At 40.3% G+C, this 17,168-nt stretch overlaps 1 protein-coding gene across 6 annotated transcripts in view; it reads left to right on the plus strand.

Moving 5' to 3' along the window:
* Positions 1–17,168, plus strand: part of TIAM1 (TIAM Rac1 associated GEF 1) — a 244,681-nt gene that overhangs the window by 201,641 nt on the left and 25,872 nt on the right. For 5 of the 6 annotated variants that reach the window (XM_074360728.1, XM_074360724.1, XM_045517841.2 and 2 more), the window contains 4 exons: positions 9,526–9,705; positions 11,019–11,087; positions 11,394–11,519; positions 16,383–16,491. In XM_074360728.1, coding sequence (XP_074216829.1) covers positions 9,526–9,705; positions 11,019–11,087; positions 11,394–11,519; positions 16,383–16,491 — 484 coding nt within the window. Of the gene's footprint in view, positions 1–60; positions 4,139–9,525; positions 9,706–11,018; positions 11,088–11,393; positions 11,520–16,382; positions 16,492–17,168 lie in introns of those variants that run through there. The other variant, XM_045517842.2, reaches the window with a different exon arrangement.

Consider the following 17,168-nt stretch of genomic DNA (forward strand, 5'->3'; position numbering starts at 1 on the left):
AGATTTCCATTTTCACATCCTCTGTCTTGAACCACCAAAGAACGTCACCTCTCCAGTTGTATGTGGTTAGAAGGCCCCTCCACAGGACCAAAGTGTTTTTACTTCTGAGATGTCACTAACTAGGATATGAAATCCAAATTAGAGCCTTGAGAACAAACCCATGTGTGAGGACACAGGGCAGAGATCCCTCTTGATGAGTTTAAGTCTAATTCTACCCTGTTTCCTTCTTATGCCTCCACTTGTGTGTGACGAAATGGCATCCAAAATGTGTACCGTGGGGTCAGTTTTACTTTCCTGCAACTCATGGTTTCTCTAATGAACTCCTTTAGCTCTTGAAAAGGTGAGCATCTTTTACATTAAAAGGAAGGAAACAATCTTTTTATTAATTCAAACTCTGTTTCTCAGCTGGTTGCGCACTGTAACAAAGGTCTTATTCTGACACTTGGATGCAATTTGTGAATTTGTTTTCTATAATTCATCATGCTTTTATCTCCCTTCCTAAAGAGTCCATGTGTCAATAAACTCTTCTCATCATAGTCTCCAAAGTGTAACAATTTTAAAACTCAGTTACCTATATCCAAAGACTCCTCCCCAGTGGAAACAGGTGTGTGTGTGATTATGTTCCTGTATTTATTCATCTGTTTTTTTCAGAATGTTGTGAACATATTTATGTTGGTCGCTGTACCTATCTCCCATTCTTTTGTGACATTTACCTGTCACGTAACCTGAGCATATCATATAACTTTAAATTACACCTTTGTTTTCTCATCTACAGTATCAGGGTGATTCTTGACCTTGTCCAGTGACTGGATGATTGGGTGGGTCAAGTAATATAATGGATATTGATAATGAAAAGATGCTTTTCAATTATGAATGATTATTTTAAAAACCTGCATTCCTACATGTGTACTTTTTTGTCTGTTTTTGTCTTTATGTATCTTTGTAGGACTTTTTTTTTTAATTGAAGTATATAGTCAGTTACAATATGTCAATTTCCAGTGCACAGCATAATGTTTCAGCGTAGGACTTTCTTGACTGCATATGGGTGACTATCTTCAGCATCTTTCTACCCATATGTTTCTCTTTTGCCATCTTGGGATCGTCATTCTCAGTGTCTAAGTTGAGCACAGTATAAAATTTAGTATTTGAAAATAACTTTAATGTTTAGAAATGTAATATTTATAGACTAACAGGTTTTATGTTGTTGGTTATGAGTTAAACAGCTAAAAAATGGAAATATACATGTTTCACTTAAAGCCAAAAAAGACAGACAAAAGCTTGCTTAAAGTTACCTTTTATTTTTAAGGACTTTTACCTACCTAGGTAAGATATTTTGAAGGGTATTTATTAAATTGTTCTGTTACAGACACTGAAAATGTTAATTCTCAGTTTCTAATTTGATTTGGGAATACAGTTATTTTTCCTGGATCTAAGACGTTTATTTCTGAATACTTGGTCATTTGGATCATTTTTACCTCATTGCAATAGCCCAGTGTTCTCCTCCCCTTGTGGATTTTGAGAGATTGTTTCCGTTTTAAATATAGTGAGTCATGAGGTCCTCAACAGGATCCTCTATAATATTAGGTTCTGGCAGCCGAGAGGAAGGAAGAGGCTCCAGGGTTTTGCTGACTTACCCCAGGTGCCTGTCTGACTTCATGGCTCTTTCTCCAGAGAATTAGATGCTGAAACATGCCTGGAACAGACAGGGTCACGTGTAAGAACAGGCGACGCTGTTCCTGGATTTCACTGTAGAAATGCACGCTGGGCTCTCATAAAAGACAATTTCTTCGCAGTTATTGACAACAAGTTTGGGTGATGGATGATCTGAATATTGTTCAACTCATTGACACCATAGGTTCATAGTCCTTTTTTCTAGGTTGAATGTAGGGAGCACTGTGTGATTCTGTACCTGAAAATACTCTTAATGTTGGTTTGATTCAGATTTTATCTTCTTTATTTGAACTATTTTGTAATGTAACCCAAGTTACTTAGATAAAATAGTCTATAATGAGTTAAATTTCTCACTTAAGATATTTGAAAGCAAAAACCTGGGCAAATGGTTCTTGGAAATCGGGTCCTACTGTGTGTTATTAGTAGTAAATGAGATCTAATTCTTATGTAGTGTCATATATCTTGAGTGCTGTTCCATATTAACTCATCTCATCCTCACAGTATTCCTGAGAGAGATACTGTTATTCCGCATATTTTATAGATGACCATATTGGAACAGAGAGGTCAAGCAACTCGCTGAAGGTCACACAGCTCTGAGATAGCAAAATGAAGCTCTGTGTTAACTGCTTTGCTAAAACTACCTTCTCACCAGATTGTTAAGGTCTGGTATTAAATACCAGGTTTCAAAAAAAGGAAGGAATTAATTAATTAGTGGTACTACAAGCCAATTTAGATATACTGTTGAACCTTGGGGTTGAACTGCGAGGGTCTGCTTATTGGTGGATTTTTTTTTCCATAGTGGATCCTACTGTACTACCGATCTGTGGTTGGTTGAATTTGAGTATATATAGAGGGCAGACTATAAGTCACATACAGATTTTTGACTGCACAGATGATCTGCACACCTAACCTTGAGTTGCTCAAGGATCAAGTGTATATACTCATTAGCCACTTAAATATCTTCCTAATGCTTAAGCCTTGTGTGTGCATTTAAAAGAATGATTTAAAGTAAGAACAAGCATATATCTTAAGCTCCTTGATTAAGGTTAAATGTTTTTTGATGTGGCTTCTTTATCCATGTATACTTTTTCTTGGGAATAAACCGACCATTAATATTTAAATTGTAATTTACCTAAAAATGGAAGGATATTTTAGCCTTAATTTGAATGCACTGGGCTGCATGTAGAATGTGAAAAGAAATAAGTAACCAAACAAGTGAATAAATGAAATGAAACAAGTAATCTTTTTTTTTTTTTTTCATTCTGGCTGAATACGTGAGGGCTGTTGAATTTTTGTTTAATATTTTTGCTGTTCTTCTGAAATGAATTGTTTTATGAAATATTGGACAGGATAAAGAGGGCACATGTTGGGAGTTTTATGTGTTTTAAAAATTTTTTTTAGATAGCAGTTTTTGCTGCCAGTGGTCTTTGGGGCTGAGGAAGTAGATAATTTCGAGTTTGCTGCTGAGCGGTGGTGGCACTGGAATGTCACATCCACGGAATGGGGGCTGGGACTTTCACACCACAGGGGCAGTCTGGCATACTTTCTCTTTTGTAAGCCGCCTCCTTCCTCTTGTGACTGTGGGTGACAACCTCAAAGAGCCACCTCCCCCCCACCCCCACTTGTTTCCCTGCTTCTAATGGAAAACTCTTCTCTCTGAAAATGAATGCTAATTAGCTCTGGGCAGTCCTGTCCTGCATTCCAGACCCCCTGGCAACTGTGATTTTGTTTTCCATTTAGCCAAAGTATTAGAATAATTTTCAGAGCCTTTCCAATTGGAAAGCCTTTTTAAAAAATCCAAATTGTTATTGTCTCAGACGCGTCTGCTTTTGTTAAGAAAGCATTGGGAGGGAAATGTGAACATATAAACTGTTAAAAACAATTTGCTTTTTCGTGCCCGCTCCCGACTGTGTGAGAGGTGTCTTCAAAGTTGTAGGAGCCTGCGGGTTTAGTAATCCTGTGCAGTGCAGGGGGCTGGCCAATCAGCTGATCTTGGTCCGCAGAGCAGAGCCGCTCACATCCCGGGGAGGCGTTTTGTTGCATTGTTTTCTTGCCTCTTGGCTCTCTCCCTTCCTGAAAGTTCTGTTTTGCCAGGTGAACTCAAAGCATGAGTTCTCGTCCACGGGTTAGCCTTTGACACCCTCACAGAGGGCACTGACGGGAGGTGGGAGCCGCTCTCGGGGTCGCACGGGCGCTGTCCATTTTGCATGGAGATGCAGCCGGAGGTCTCCGTGGCAGGACCGGCATGGGCTGTCTGGACGAGAGGATGCTCTCTCGGGAGCCAGAAGGCATTTGGTGCTCTCCGAGTATTTTAAGAAACTTCTGTTTCTGTGCCGAGCACGTCAGGAGGTAGAATTGTCATGAGAATACACGCCTGATGATGTCTGCACTGTGGAAAATAAAGCGCAAGCCCAGGACTGAAAACAATGGCAAGTCTGGGGATTCTGTCTATCGGTCGCTTCGCGTGGTGAGCACTGTTTGAATTCTATCTTGCTTGCCTTGTGTATGTGACGACTTTCTAGCTGGCTTGTTTCCCAGTTCAGATGATGGTGGTTATGCTTGCCCCGTGTCCCCGTATTGCATCCTTCTGCCCTCCAGATTCCCTTGTTGATAAAGAATGTGTACTTTAGCTTGGGGGTGGGGCGTCGCTAACTGGTATGAAGTCAAGTTTGCCTGGAATCTTTATAAGTATCTATTTTTTCATTAAAATTTTTTAAATTGAAGTATGGTTGATTGACAATGTTGTGTTAGTTTCAGGTGTCCAGCAAAGTGATTCAGTTGTACTTAAATATCCTTTCTCAGATTCTTTTCCATTATAGGTTATTACAAGATATTGAATACAGTTCCCTGTGCTGTACAGTAGGTCCTTGTTGTTTACCTATTTTTTTAGCTTTTAAATGGCAGGAAGATGGATGGCTACAATTTTTCAAATTAAGCGTCTCTTGACTTTTTCCCCCTTTCTTCTGGTTGGTGGGATTGTGAACGTGTTTGTGTTATATGTGTGATGAGTCTCTCCACCCACACCTCCAATCAGGTAGCCTGTGTTCAGCAAGCATTTTTGGGAGGAGGATGTTCTACTTGCCTCCTATAAAGTTTTAAGTGCTTCTGACTTTATTTCTGCTTGCTTGAGAAGGAGGTGGATTTAGAAGTGTTGGCTCAAGGGATGTGTTAATGATGTAATGTCCACTGACCTATATTGTGCATGACAACTCCTGTGATAATTGTTGACTCTCTAAGGAGAAAAATTTTTAGTGGGTTAATGGGGAGGCATAACTTAAAATCAAATTAAAACTTTTAAGAGTTTAATATTAATTTCAGAGTCTGCCAACTGTTAGATTTTGTGTCATTTAATGAAATTCAAACTCGGACAGTGAATACACTTGATTTACTCAAATAAGCCTTTATCCTCCCTGGGGTGTTTCTTCATCAAAGTTTGCTCGAAAGGAGACCCAGAAGATGACAGAGAACTCTAAGGATTATCATTGTATATGATGGTTCTGAAATTATGGAGTGTGTTACTTTGGTGTCTGTCTCCAAAAAAGGCTTAAATAAGGACAATAAGATTTTAGGCCAGTCTGGCCCCTTTTAAATCCGTGGGAAGTGTTAAAACAGTCAGACTCCAAGGACAGTTTTAGAACTCTGAACTCGTCTCGAGATAGAAGTTGCCTTTAGTGGTTGCATAACAGGAAGAGCGTTAACAGCTGGGTAGCTTGAAGTGCTAGTGTGTACTTAAAAGCCTTCTCCCCTCCTTTTGTACTTTCTTTTCATCTTCCACAGGAGGAAAGCGATATTCTAAACATTGCGCTTCGTGTCGACCTCAGGAAAGTAGCCCATTTCCTCCCGCAGTTGTCCCGTTGATCTCTGGATGTGGGCGGGTCATTCTTCGTCCTGACAGTGGAACAGCTCTGCTACCTGTGAATGGGTTTAGCAGCTCTGAAATGCCCATAAGTGCTTTCCATTTCCAGGGTGACTGATGGCTGTGCTCAAGGGGGGAGAGCTTTGTACTTCTTCCCATGGAGAGATTGGGTCTGTCTTCTCCTTCTCCGCAGTCCTTCACTGCTTGTGCCAGTTCCAGGAAACTTGGCTTTTAGAAGTTGGTGGAGAATCTCTCATGGTAGCTCCCTTCCTGGGTACTTCTGGCTACACTACTTGATGTGTAAATGACCAGGATGCCACGTGACACTCAGTGATGGAGTGAGGAAGGCACTGCCCTTACCTCTTCCTATATCCAGTGTCATGGCTCAGCCATACAGAGGAGGTCCTGATGGAATTGATGCAAAGGCGTTTGCTCACAGGATGGGGGCAGGGGGACTTAAAAACTGGGCCAAAACATGCAAAATCTCTAGATTAAAATTCTAAAGACGACCTGCTTTTCATACTTGCTTCTAAGGACATTTGAGAGGTAATATTTCAGTAAAACAAAATTCTCAAACTTGATGAGGTCCTTTTAAGTTAATCGTTCCCGGACAAAAGTTTCATGAAGACCCTTATAAATAACACCCCTTAACAATATACACAGTATAACTGGTTATTCTGTATGTTTTTATTTAAGTCAATTTATTTTATTAAATTTGTTTATTTATTTATTTAAATAATGTATAATTGACAGTAAAAGAAAATTATGTCCATTTTGACCCAGTTCCCTGTTTTTTGTTTTTTTTCTTTTAATGAGCAGGTGGTAATTGGGTTTATTCATTTATTTCTATTTGGAGGAGGTGCTGGGGGTTGAACCTGGGACCTCGTTCATCTCAAGCATGTGCTCTACCACTTGAGCTATACTCTCCCCCTGACCCATTTCCTTGTGATAAAAGAGTTTATACATTGAATCAGAGAACAGGGTTGCTGGTAGAGAAATTGCTTTGTCCCCTTGTCAACTTCAGAGACCACCTGGCTGAATCTATCCCAGCTTTGAAATGCATCTTGTAAGGAAGGGGTGCCTGAGGCTCTGAACTCTCAGAAGAGGACTCAAGGAAACTTTTAGGTGTCCCCTGGGATGCTAAAGATATTTCCTAATATAATCCAGGACCTGGTTCAGGAGGGGTGTGCCAGGACGAAGATGAGGGACGTAGCTGTTTGAGGTGAGGTTGGGTAAGAGATGGCTCGGTTTAAAGTCCTAGCCCACACCCCACTAACCTGAGCTTTCCCAGTGGGCCTGCTTGAAACTCAGGATACCAAACCTCCAAGGTGAAGGACTTAACGCAGGCAAAGCCAAGAACCCTACTTACACTCTTAAAATGGAGACATCAGAGTATTTATGGTGAAACAGAGGGGATGAAAACCCAGAAACTGCATCCCACGCCTTTCATCATTATAACCAGATACTGCCATAATGGCAGCAAGTCAGTGTGGTGTGAATTGGGAGCACAAAGGGAAGTGTCTTTTAAATTTCCTGCCATTGATGTGTGTCAGAGTCCCAAGGTTATAACTTAGCTTTTCTTCAAGTATGAGGCATCCTTGGTATAATCAGTGAGGACATTGGATTTCACATGGCAATTTGTCTAAATGATAAAACTACAGACACATCTACTATGTCTCAGACGGGAAGGCAGTGATGGATTTATGTATCCTGAGTAATAGCCATGATGTTAATTTGCATGTAAATGACAAGCAGCTATAGTTATTGTCAGGACATTTAGAAAAGCATTGTGTAATTGAAGGTGCCAGTTATACATTTGTTGTGTTACTGAGTGACAAATCAAAGTGACAAAGGAGATTTTGGGATTAGCTGGAGGGTAGAGCACTTAAGCTGTCAGCTATTATCACTGTCTTTCCATGGAGTTTTCATTTTGGTGAGGTGCCCCACCCCCCTCCATAATGTCTGTGTTATAATGCAATTGCCTGTTATGGTTATCATCAGATCATCTAAAAGATATGTGGACATTTTTGTTAAAATGGATCTACTTGTTCCTTTTTAAGTATTAAGACAAAGCCGTATTTAACTGTATAGTTAATGATGACATTGAGTTAGTAAAACCCTAATGTAACTAAATAAAATAGTTTAGTTTATTTCTACTGAAACAAACTTTGATTACAAACAAGTAGTCTTTCTTTTTTAACAGCCTTATTGAGATAGAAATCACATACCATACAGTTCAGACCATTTTGGTGAGCTTTTCATCAGTCACCAAAAGGAGTCTTCTTTGTGGGGCTATTCTGCGTCTGGCATACCAGTTCCATAGGGAACATTTAACAGTGCCCCTGACAGGTGACTAACACATCCTGACACATAAGACCCGGGTTAGTGCTAGCAAGAAATAAGTTGTGTAACCATAAGAGAATTGGATTAATAATTATGTGGATTTGGGTCCTGGCTCTTCTCTTTCCTGTCATGACATTGCTGCTGCTAATGCATCCTTGATAGGTTCTGATTTCCCATGTCCTTGTCCTGTCTTTATTTCTGGCTTCTTTCCCTTTGGGATACGCTAATGAGGGAAAAACATGTTAATGTTAGCTGCCTTCCTCTGTGTTTAAGAATTACCCTGCTGGAATACACTTGGTTTGTCTCCTCTGCCCTCCACAAAATGCCAGCCTTGACTTTCAGCTCTGTGCACCAACAGTTGGTTTTGGAAAGCTGTTCATCTCAGGATGTTTGCTCTCAGGAGTGAGGAGGTAGGTGATAGAAGAAGTAATTCTTTATTTGCATAGGTCTGTATTGGAAATACCATATTGGGAATACTTTGCCTAGGGGTGAATTAGACAATAGAACAGGGAAGAGACGTACAAGAAGGCAGCCAGTCCCTTCAGGGAGCTATGCATCAAACATTTGTAGAGTGGTGCATTTGAACAAATATCAATAAACTAGATTTTGTGCTACAGAATAGCCTTTGGAGTAATTTTGTAGAGAGCTTTAAAAAATTCTAACACTTGCACATCCCATTCCAGAATTCCGACTGAATTGCTCTGGAGGGGGCACTGGATATCGGGAGGTTTACAAACTCCCGCAGGTGATTCCTATATGCAGCCAGGGTGGAGAACTGCTGATTCCCCGGTGTTTTCAGCAGTCCGTCTATAGCCCTTGTTTTGGAGAGCTGTTTTGCATAACTAGACAAGCTGGAATTTTAGAATTCTAGAATCCCCAAATTCTACCTGAATCACCCTGGACAGAGATTGGGTGAGGACTGAGTTCTATTGAGGTCTTGTTTGGGGCCCAATGCCCCTTATTTTTAGCTGGAGAAGGGAGGTGATGATGGGTGGTGGTAGTGGAATCTATCTGTCTTGGAGAAGCTGGAGAGAGAGAAATTTTGTTTTTTAAAAAATGGGTATCTGTTGCTATCTAAAAAGTTGCCTTGGTGTCAATTTTTAACAGAGACAGGAAGAATCTTAGCTTGTAAAATCATCTTCCAGCTGTGCAAAGTAAGTATGTATAGTGCATTGAAATAAGAGCCTGATAATTAGCCTTGTATTTTGGGTGGAACGCACTTGGCTGTATCTCCGTCTCCTCATTGGTGAGCTTCTTGCAAAATGGTTAAGGACACAGGCTTTGAGCTACACTGCCTGTTTCAAATCTGAGCTGTGCAATCTTGAATGAGTTACTTGACATCTCTGGGCCTCCGTTGTCTCTGCTGTTAAATATGAATGATAACAGCCCTTACTTACCCTATGGAAGGATTAAATACATCAGACCAGTCTGGCATGCCGTGATCACTCAGTATACATCAGCAGTCATTGTTATGGTTGTTTTGAGCATTCAGTGAGCTCTCAGATGTGTGGAGCAATGTAGGGAAATGAGAGATGTGATTCGTGCGTGGCAGTTCATTAACCAGGAGGAACATCTGCAGGAGGGGCAGATGTCAGGCAAGTCTCTCTAGTGAGGGATAACTTCATCTGCCCTGCCTTTTCTACTGTGCTCTGAAGAGCACAGAACAGGTGGCCGCATTTTGCCGCAGTCTGCATGAGATGAACCCCTCTGACCCGAGCCCGTCCCCCCAGGACTCCGCGGGACCTCAGTTGGCCACCATGAGACAGCTCACGGATGCCGATAAGCTGCGCAAGGTGGTCTGTGAGCTCCTGGAGACGGAGCGCACCTACGTGAAGGTACGTCTTCTCCTGCCCTCCCTCCCTGCATCCTTCCTCCCGTCCTTCTGAAGGATGAACTTGTGTGTTTATCCTGATTTTGGCTAACAGTAAAGCCAAATCATGCTAATGAAGAGTATCTTGGTCTCTCCTATGGAATTTGGCTTTAATTCTGAATGTTTCAATCTCCTTTTGTGTTTTAAGGAAGCACAGCTATTCTTGTAACAATTGATTGATATAAATAACTGATCAGTTGACTCAGAAAGGGGATGATGGTGACTATTAAGTGAGCCTTCTGACTTTTCTAAAAATGTTGTTTAGTTAACACTAAAGTTGCATTCGTTTTTGGCAAATTTAAGTAGCAGCATCGTCAAAATTACCTTTGAGTTTAGGAAGAAGGATATTAGGTCTGTTTTGTGTTATCTGTTCTGAATTTAGTTATATTTCTGTGGCTATATAATTTATTCCCATATAATTTATAATATATACAACTGTAGTTTAAAAATGATTAAAGAAGACCATTTCAAAGTGATACAAATTTTATTTAAAACTTTATTCATGAAGTGGACAGTCTCCTTTTGTAGAACTGTGAAATGGGGCTGGAGGCAAGAAGCTTTTATAGGATAAAGAATAAAGAATAAGGAAGGGACAAACAGAAAATGTCTGATTGGCTGCGGCCACACAGTCAACCTTGTTGGGGTGAGAAAGCTCCGAGTTGGCTCGGCATTTGGAAATTGGCTGCCTGGATATATTATGCTTCTGGTCAAGTGGTATGTTGACAGGGACCCAGAAGATCTCTAAATTTAGGCTTGCGGACGTAGGACCATGAGTGACTCCATCTTGGGCCTCGACAGTTATTGCAATACTGTATAATTTATAATATATTCTATAACTCTCTAACTCCTCTAACTATAATAGTTGTAGGATTATATACTTCTTTAACTGTATAATTTAGTTATGGAGAGTTATATGTTAGAACAGTATGATCTGTTTTTAATGATATGTTTTGGTCTTGAAGTCAGAGGTCAGCAAGTTATGGCCCTTGAGCCACATCCAGCTCACTGCCTGTTTTTACAGATAAAGTTTTATTGGAACACAGCCATGCACATGCATTCATGTGTGACTTAGGTAGCAGCAGAGTTAAATAGTTGTGACAGAGAACATATGGCCTGCAAAGTCTGAAATATTTTGAGAAAACGTTGGCTCGCTTCTGCTTCAGTGGACCTTAATGACCTAAAGATTGGAATGTTAGCATTTGCGAAATAATTTTTTTTTTCCTTTACATTCTTTATAGACTTTTAGATGGGCTAATCAGATATCCTTTCAACCCTTAGGACTTAAACTGTCTCATGGAGAGATACCTAAAACCTCTTCAGAAAGAAACTTTTCTCACCCAAGATGAGGTATGGTGGAATCGTCTGAACATGGTGAGGGTCACACCGCAGCTGGACTTGGTGAAGAGGAAGGAGCGGGGAGCACACACGATACTGAGAGCGTTTAGAATTCACTGAATTGGAGTAAATAGGTCAAAGTATTGCATGTGGAGCTCTTGCGTGCGCTCCAAGAGTAAGGAGCCGCCCCACCCTCTGGTGGTGGGATCATTACCTTAAGTGCTAAGTATGGATAGAAAAAGTTTGAAATCAGAAGCAAATAAAGGCTCTGCGCACTTGTGAAATATGGGGTTGATGAAATTCTTTTCCATTTTCCAGCTTGATGTGCTCTTTGGAAATTTAACTGAAATGGTAGAGTTTCAAGTCGAATTCCTTAAGACTCTAGAAGATGGAGTGAGATTGGTACCTGATTTGGAAAAACTTGAGAAAGTTGATCAATTTAAGGTATGTCTCATCCTCAAATGAGGTAAAGCTGCCTACTCATGTCAGGGGTGGGCTGTCCTGTAGGTCAAGTCGAATCCTGATAACATCTCAGGAGGCATTGTTGCCATGGTGTTGAGTCTTCATTGGACTGGCAGTGGGGTCGGTTCCTAAGGGGAGTCTGGGAGGGGAACTGACTATGTCTCGCTTGTCTGGCTAAGGTAAAAAACCAGTACCATCGAGTTGCATTAAACTGGTGTGTCTGTTGGCTTCTACTTTGGAAGATGTACCAACCTTTTGTTCTACTCATGTAGGGGACTTTGATACTTGCTATTCACAAATAAGACTAGCACTCTTGGTTTTCCAGTAAACAGATTAATGTATCTTGTTCTGGGAAACTGGACAATGGAAATACTTATGGTTATCCAGGAGGAAGACGGTTTTCCAGCGCACAGGGTCCTTGCACCCTTAATGAGGGTTTATGGCTAGTACCTTCGTGAGGATGCTTACAGCTTATTTCCTCCTCCTTGGCTGGCTTTCCCTTGTGCAGAGATTTCCTGTTTCCAGTCAACAAAGCTCATCGATTCATGCACAATGGTGTTGGCTTACCTGTCATCCTCATGTACTTTTAAAAAACAGATTAATTGAGGTATAATTGACATATAATACACTGCATTTATTTTAAAGTGTACAGCTTGATGAATTTTGACATATGTGTACACCTGTGAAACCGTCACCACAATCAAGATAATGAACATAATTACCACCTCCAAACGTTTTTCCTGTTCTTTTGTGATTTTTGTTTCCTTCCTGTTACGTCCTCTTAGCCACAGGCAACCATGTCTGCTTTCTGTTAACCACAGATTAGTTTTCACTCTGGAATTTCACATAAATGGAATCATACAACATTTACTCTTTTTTATGTGGCATCTTTTACTGCAAAATTATCCTGAGTTCCATCCATGTTGTGGCATGTATCCATAATTCATACTTTTTAAATCACTGAGTAGTATTACTTTGTGTGAATGTACTACACTTTGTGATCCTTTCACTTTTCTTGGTCATTTGGGTTGTTTCCAGCTTTTGGTAATTGCAAGTAAACCTGCTGTGAATATTTGTGTACAAGTTTTAGTATAAATATATGCTTTCATTTCTCTTGGGTAAGTACTTAGGAATGGAATGGTTGGATCATATGGTAAGTGTGTGTCTAACTTTTGAAGAAGCTGCTGAACTATTTTGCAAAGTGGTTGTACTGTGTACAGTCCCACCAGCTGCTCCTCCTCGCTCTTACAGTGAGGTCAGTTCATTAGTTTTAGACACTCTGATGGGTGTGTGGTGGCACCTCATTGTGTCTTGAATTTGAATTTCTCTACTGACATGATGATGAATATCTTTTTATGTGCTAATTTGCTTTCAATATATCCTCTTTGGTGAAGTGTCTGTTCAAATCATTTGCCCATTTATTGTATTAGGTTATTTGCTTTCTTATTATTGAGTTTTGAGACTGCTTCGGAAATTTTGTATGTAAGTCCTTTACCAGATATGTGATTGTAAATGTTTCCCTCTTGTCATACAGTGTCTCTCAAAAGGCAGAAATTTTTAGTGTTAATGAAATCCAATTTTCTCAGATTTTTTCTTTTTTGGGTCATACTTTTGAAATTTTGGGGGGGTCATAGCTATGAAATCTTTGCCTTAACCAAGGTCATAAAGATTTTCTTCTGTGTTTTCCCCTAGATGTTCTGTAATTTGGGGATTTCTATTTAGGTCTCTGATCTGGTGTGATGTATGAATCCAAGTCTATCTTTTTGCATATGAATAATTTTTCTAGCACTATTTTTTGGGGAGTTTTTTTGGGGAGGTAGTTAGGTTTATTTATTTATGTATTTACATATTTATGTATTTATTTTTTGAGGAAGTACTGGGGATTGAACCCAGGATCTTGTGTGTGCTAAGCATGCGCTCTACCACTTGAGCTATACCCTTCCCCTCTCTAGCACTATTTTTGAAATGACTATCCTTCGGTTCTTTTCTACTAAATTCCTTTTGCACTTGTGTTGAACTTGGGTTCAGTTGTCCGTATAGCTGTGGGCTCCCTGCCCCCTTGCACTTTGACACTAGTTCTATCTAACGCTTGCAGAAACCTGGCTGTGATGTTGGTACGTATACAGGTTTGTAGGAGCCGAGGTGAAGACTGCCCCTTCAATATGGTTTTGTGTGTGTGTGTGTGATCTCTGTACAGTCCCTCTCTGCAACAGGAGCTATTTAGAATGCACACACACATTCATACACATAAGCATATGAACATATATTCATATGTAGTTCCCTATTTTTATTTGAATATAATTCCGAACTTACAGGAAGGTTGCAATAGTACAGAGTCCCAGACATCCTTTACCCAGGTTTTCCAAACATTAACATTTGACCGCAGCTGCTTTACCCTGTCTCTCCCTCCCTATTTCCTATGTGTATTTGTGTGTATAGAATATATTTTTCCCCTGAACGATTTAAGAGTAAGTTGCAGGCGTGATACCCCTTTGGCCCTAACTACTGCATATAGCTCATTTTTTGTGTGTTTAGAAATTGTTTGGGTTAATTCATTTGTACCCTCTTCAGGGTGGTTGGCCATACTCTCCACTTGAAATACAGTTTGGTTCATTGGCAAATGAATTAATAGGTCAGTAGAACACTGTGATAAGGGCCAGTAGTTTGTCAGTTAATCAAAAAAGTTGATTAATGTGAAGCACAATGAAAATGCATTCAGACCTTAAAACACTTGGGTTTGGGGTTTTTTTGTTGTTTTTTTTTTTTGTTGTTGTTGTTTTTGTTTTTTTTTTGTTTTTTGGCGACAGTTCTTTTTTTTTTAACTGAAGTATAGTTGATTTACAATGTTGTGTTAGTTTCAGGTGTACAAGAAAGTGATTTAGTTATACCTGTTTTATATACAGTATTGTGTATCTGTTAGTCCCAAACTCCTAATTTATCCCTCCTTGCCTTTCCCCTTTGGTAACCATAAGTCTAGAATACTTGGTTTTAATCTAAAATGTCTGAAAACATTCATTTTATTCATTGAGTAGGCTTTCGCTATGGGGCCAGTTCTTGGAGTTTAGAATCGGATGATCACTTTAGGAGAATTTCATTATCAGAACTGTGGTGTGAGCATGACTGTATTATAAGCAGAGTTTTTCTAGGGAGGGATTGGTGTATGATCCTTTTAGCACATTCACTCTGAGCAGCCACATTTTAAGCCTCTTCCCCGACCTTCACATCACTGGTTTATTGCATAACCTGACAATCTCCGTGCCACCTGTAAGGCATGACAGCTGTGCACCTGGAATATTCACAGCCCTGGGGCTGCTCTCCAGCACCTCTGAGTTGGCCTCGGACAGTCAGTGTTCACTCCTAAACCTGTGACTGCTGGTTTCTGCCATTGCTGCTTCCTTTAAATCCTGATTGTATATTTGCTAAAAATATAAAACCTTGTTAAAATGTTCAAATTGTGTCATAGACAGCACTAATTCTCAGACAGTATTAGGAAAAAAATTGGTTCTGAGGCCAAGTAAGTTTTGATAAAATTTCCCCCTTGGAAATCTGCAATGTCCATCAGCAAGTAAGAGGCTCCATGAGGTCCTACAGCAGAGAAACACAGAGGAAATGCAGTCTGTGTATAAACTCCTCGTGTGGTGCACACTTTGTGCTCTGAGATCATTTTTTAAGGCGGGAAGAACAAATGAATACTTTAATGTTCTGTGTTTGCTGTGTAGGAAGTGCTTAGTAAACACTAAGTTAAGTAGATAAGTGACTTGATAGGGCTAAAGTGAAGGGTTGCATTTAGAGCTTTTTCTTCTACAACTTTTCTTTCTTGATTCTTGCTTGTGGCTCAGAGGATCACTGTCCCTGCAAAGTCTGACTGCCCCTCCCGATGCCCTTTCCATCCAGGGGGTGAGGCTTGGGGAGGGATGAGGCTTGAAAAGTAAAGGAAAAAACATGCAGGAAATGAATTTAGGCCTCTAATTACCAGGTATGTGTGGTTCATATAAACCTTTTTTTGTGTTTGTTTTTATTTATAGTCTCCTAGCATTTGTTCATTTAATAAATTGTTCATTTTATAAATTATACTTTGTGGAACCCAACTGATCACTCAACCAAAATCTTTTTTTTTCTTTTCTTTTTTTGGCTTGGAACCTAACTTTTAAATTCTAAACCTAAATACGCAATACCTCTTTTTGAACTAGACTAGATCAATGGGAAACCCAAAGAAGGTGTTTTTCTGAGGCCTGTTTCATACATGTGTAGAAGTTGTGTAGGATAAAAGGTATCTTACCTCAGGCATGTTAAATCCCTAGTAGGGAAGGCTTCCACCTCGGCTTGAGCCTTTGGGGGCAGAGGGTGTGGGGTGGGAGGTGACACCCGATTCCTGTTCCTGTTCTGACCTGCTCCTGCCAGAAGAGGGCGTGGCGTTGGAGAGGGTGCAGGCAGTGATGAGGGAAATGTGTTTTCTATTTTGGGGGTCATATGCATTTCCTGCCTTTATTTGGCTTGTCATTTCCATCTCCCAGCAGAAACTAATGAGAGAATTCAGGAGATTTCTGTCTTTTCCAAAATGCCGTGTCTGCTTTCTCATTAGCATTCACACATCCCAGATAGGGCATTGAAAGACACAAGCCTGGAAAACCAGTGACACCTTGACTGTAATTACTGAGAAAGCCAAATCCAGCATCTACTGCACAAACATGTGAGGCCATCAGTGGCAAAGACAGGCTGTGACAGGTGTGAATAATGCTGATTTGTGGGGAGGGTCAGGCAGACGGGAGCTCCCGGCTACATCCTGCTTATATTTTTGGATGGGGAGGAGCACGAACTAACTGTACTGTTTTTCATTAAATCCAGAAAGTGCTGTTCTCTCTGGGGGGATCCTTTCTGTATTATGCTGACCGCTTCAAGCTCTACAGTGCCTTCTGCGCCAGCCACACGAAGGTCCCCAAGGTCCTGGTGAAAGGTGAGGCCTGGGAGGACTGGGCAGCAGTGGGCATGTGAATTGTCAGTTCACCTTTGTGTGGTGGACTGTTTTGGGGGGCTTTTGGTCAGAAATCTGAGTCATTGTTGTGCCAGATAGATGTTCCAGCAAGCAACAAATAAGGGTACAGTTGTCCTTTGGTATCCACGGGAGATTGGTTCCCGGACCTTCCATGGGTACCAAAATTCGAAGATGCTCAAGTCCCTTATATAAAATGCATAGTGTTTGCATATAACCTACGTACATCCTCCTGTACACTCTAAATCAACTCTAGATTACTTATAATACCTAATACAATATAAGTGCCATGTAAATGCTTTGTTAGTGTGCAGAAGATTCAAGTTTTGCATTTTGGAATTTTCTGGAATTTTTTCCCCGGATATTTTCTATCCATGGTTGGTTGAATCCACAGTACAGAACCTGTGGATATGGAACCTGCGGATACGGAGGGCCAACAGTACTGAGAAATGAAGAGCATTAACATCTTGAATTACCAGTTTTGTCAATTTTCTTATAATGAAAGTTTCCACTCCAATCCTTGGGGCCACAATTGATGAGTCATTTTGCAATTATGCAAAAACATAGGGGGTTTAGCAATTCCCTGCTTTATTTCTATTTTTTATTAATTTCATCATAATCTACCACACTTCACACACCTT

Source organism: Camelus bactrianus, chromosome 1 (genome assembly GCF_048773025.1).
Source record: "Camelus bactrianus isolate YW-2024 breed Bactrian camel chromosome 1, ASM4877302v1, whole genome shotgun sequence".
Lineage (NCBI taxonomy): Eukaryota > Metazoa > Chordata > Mammalia > Artiodactyla > Camelidae > Camelus > Camelus bactrianus.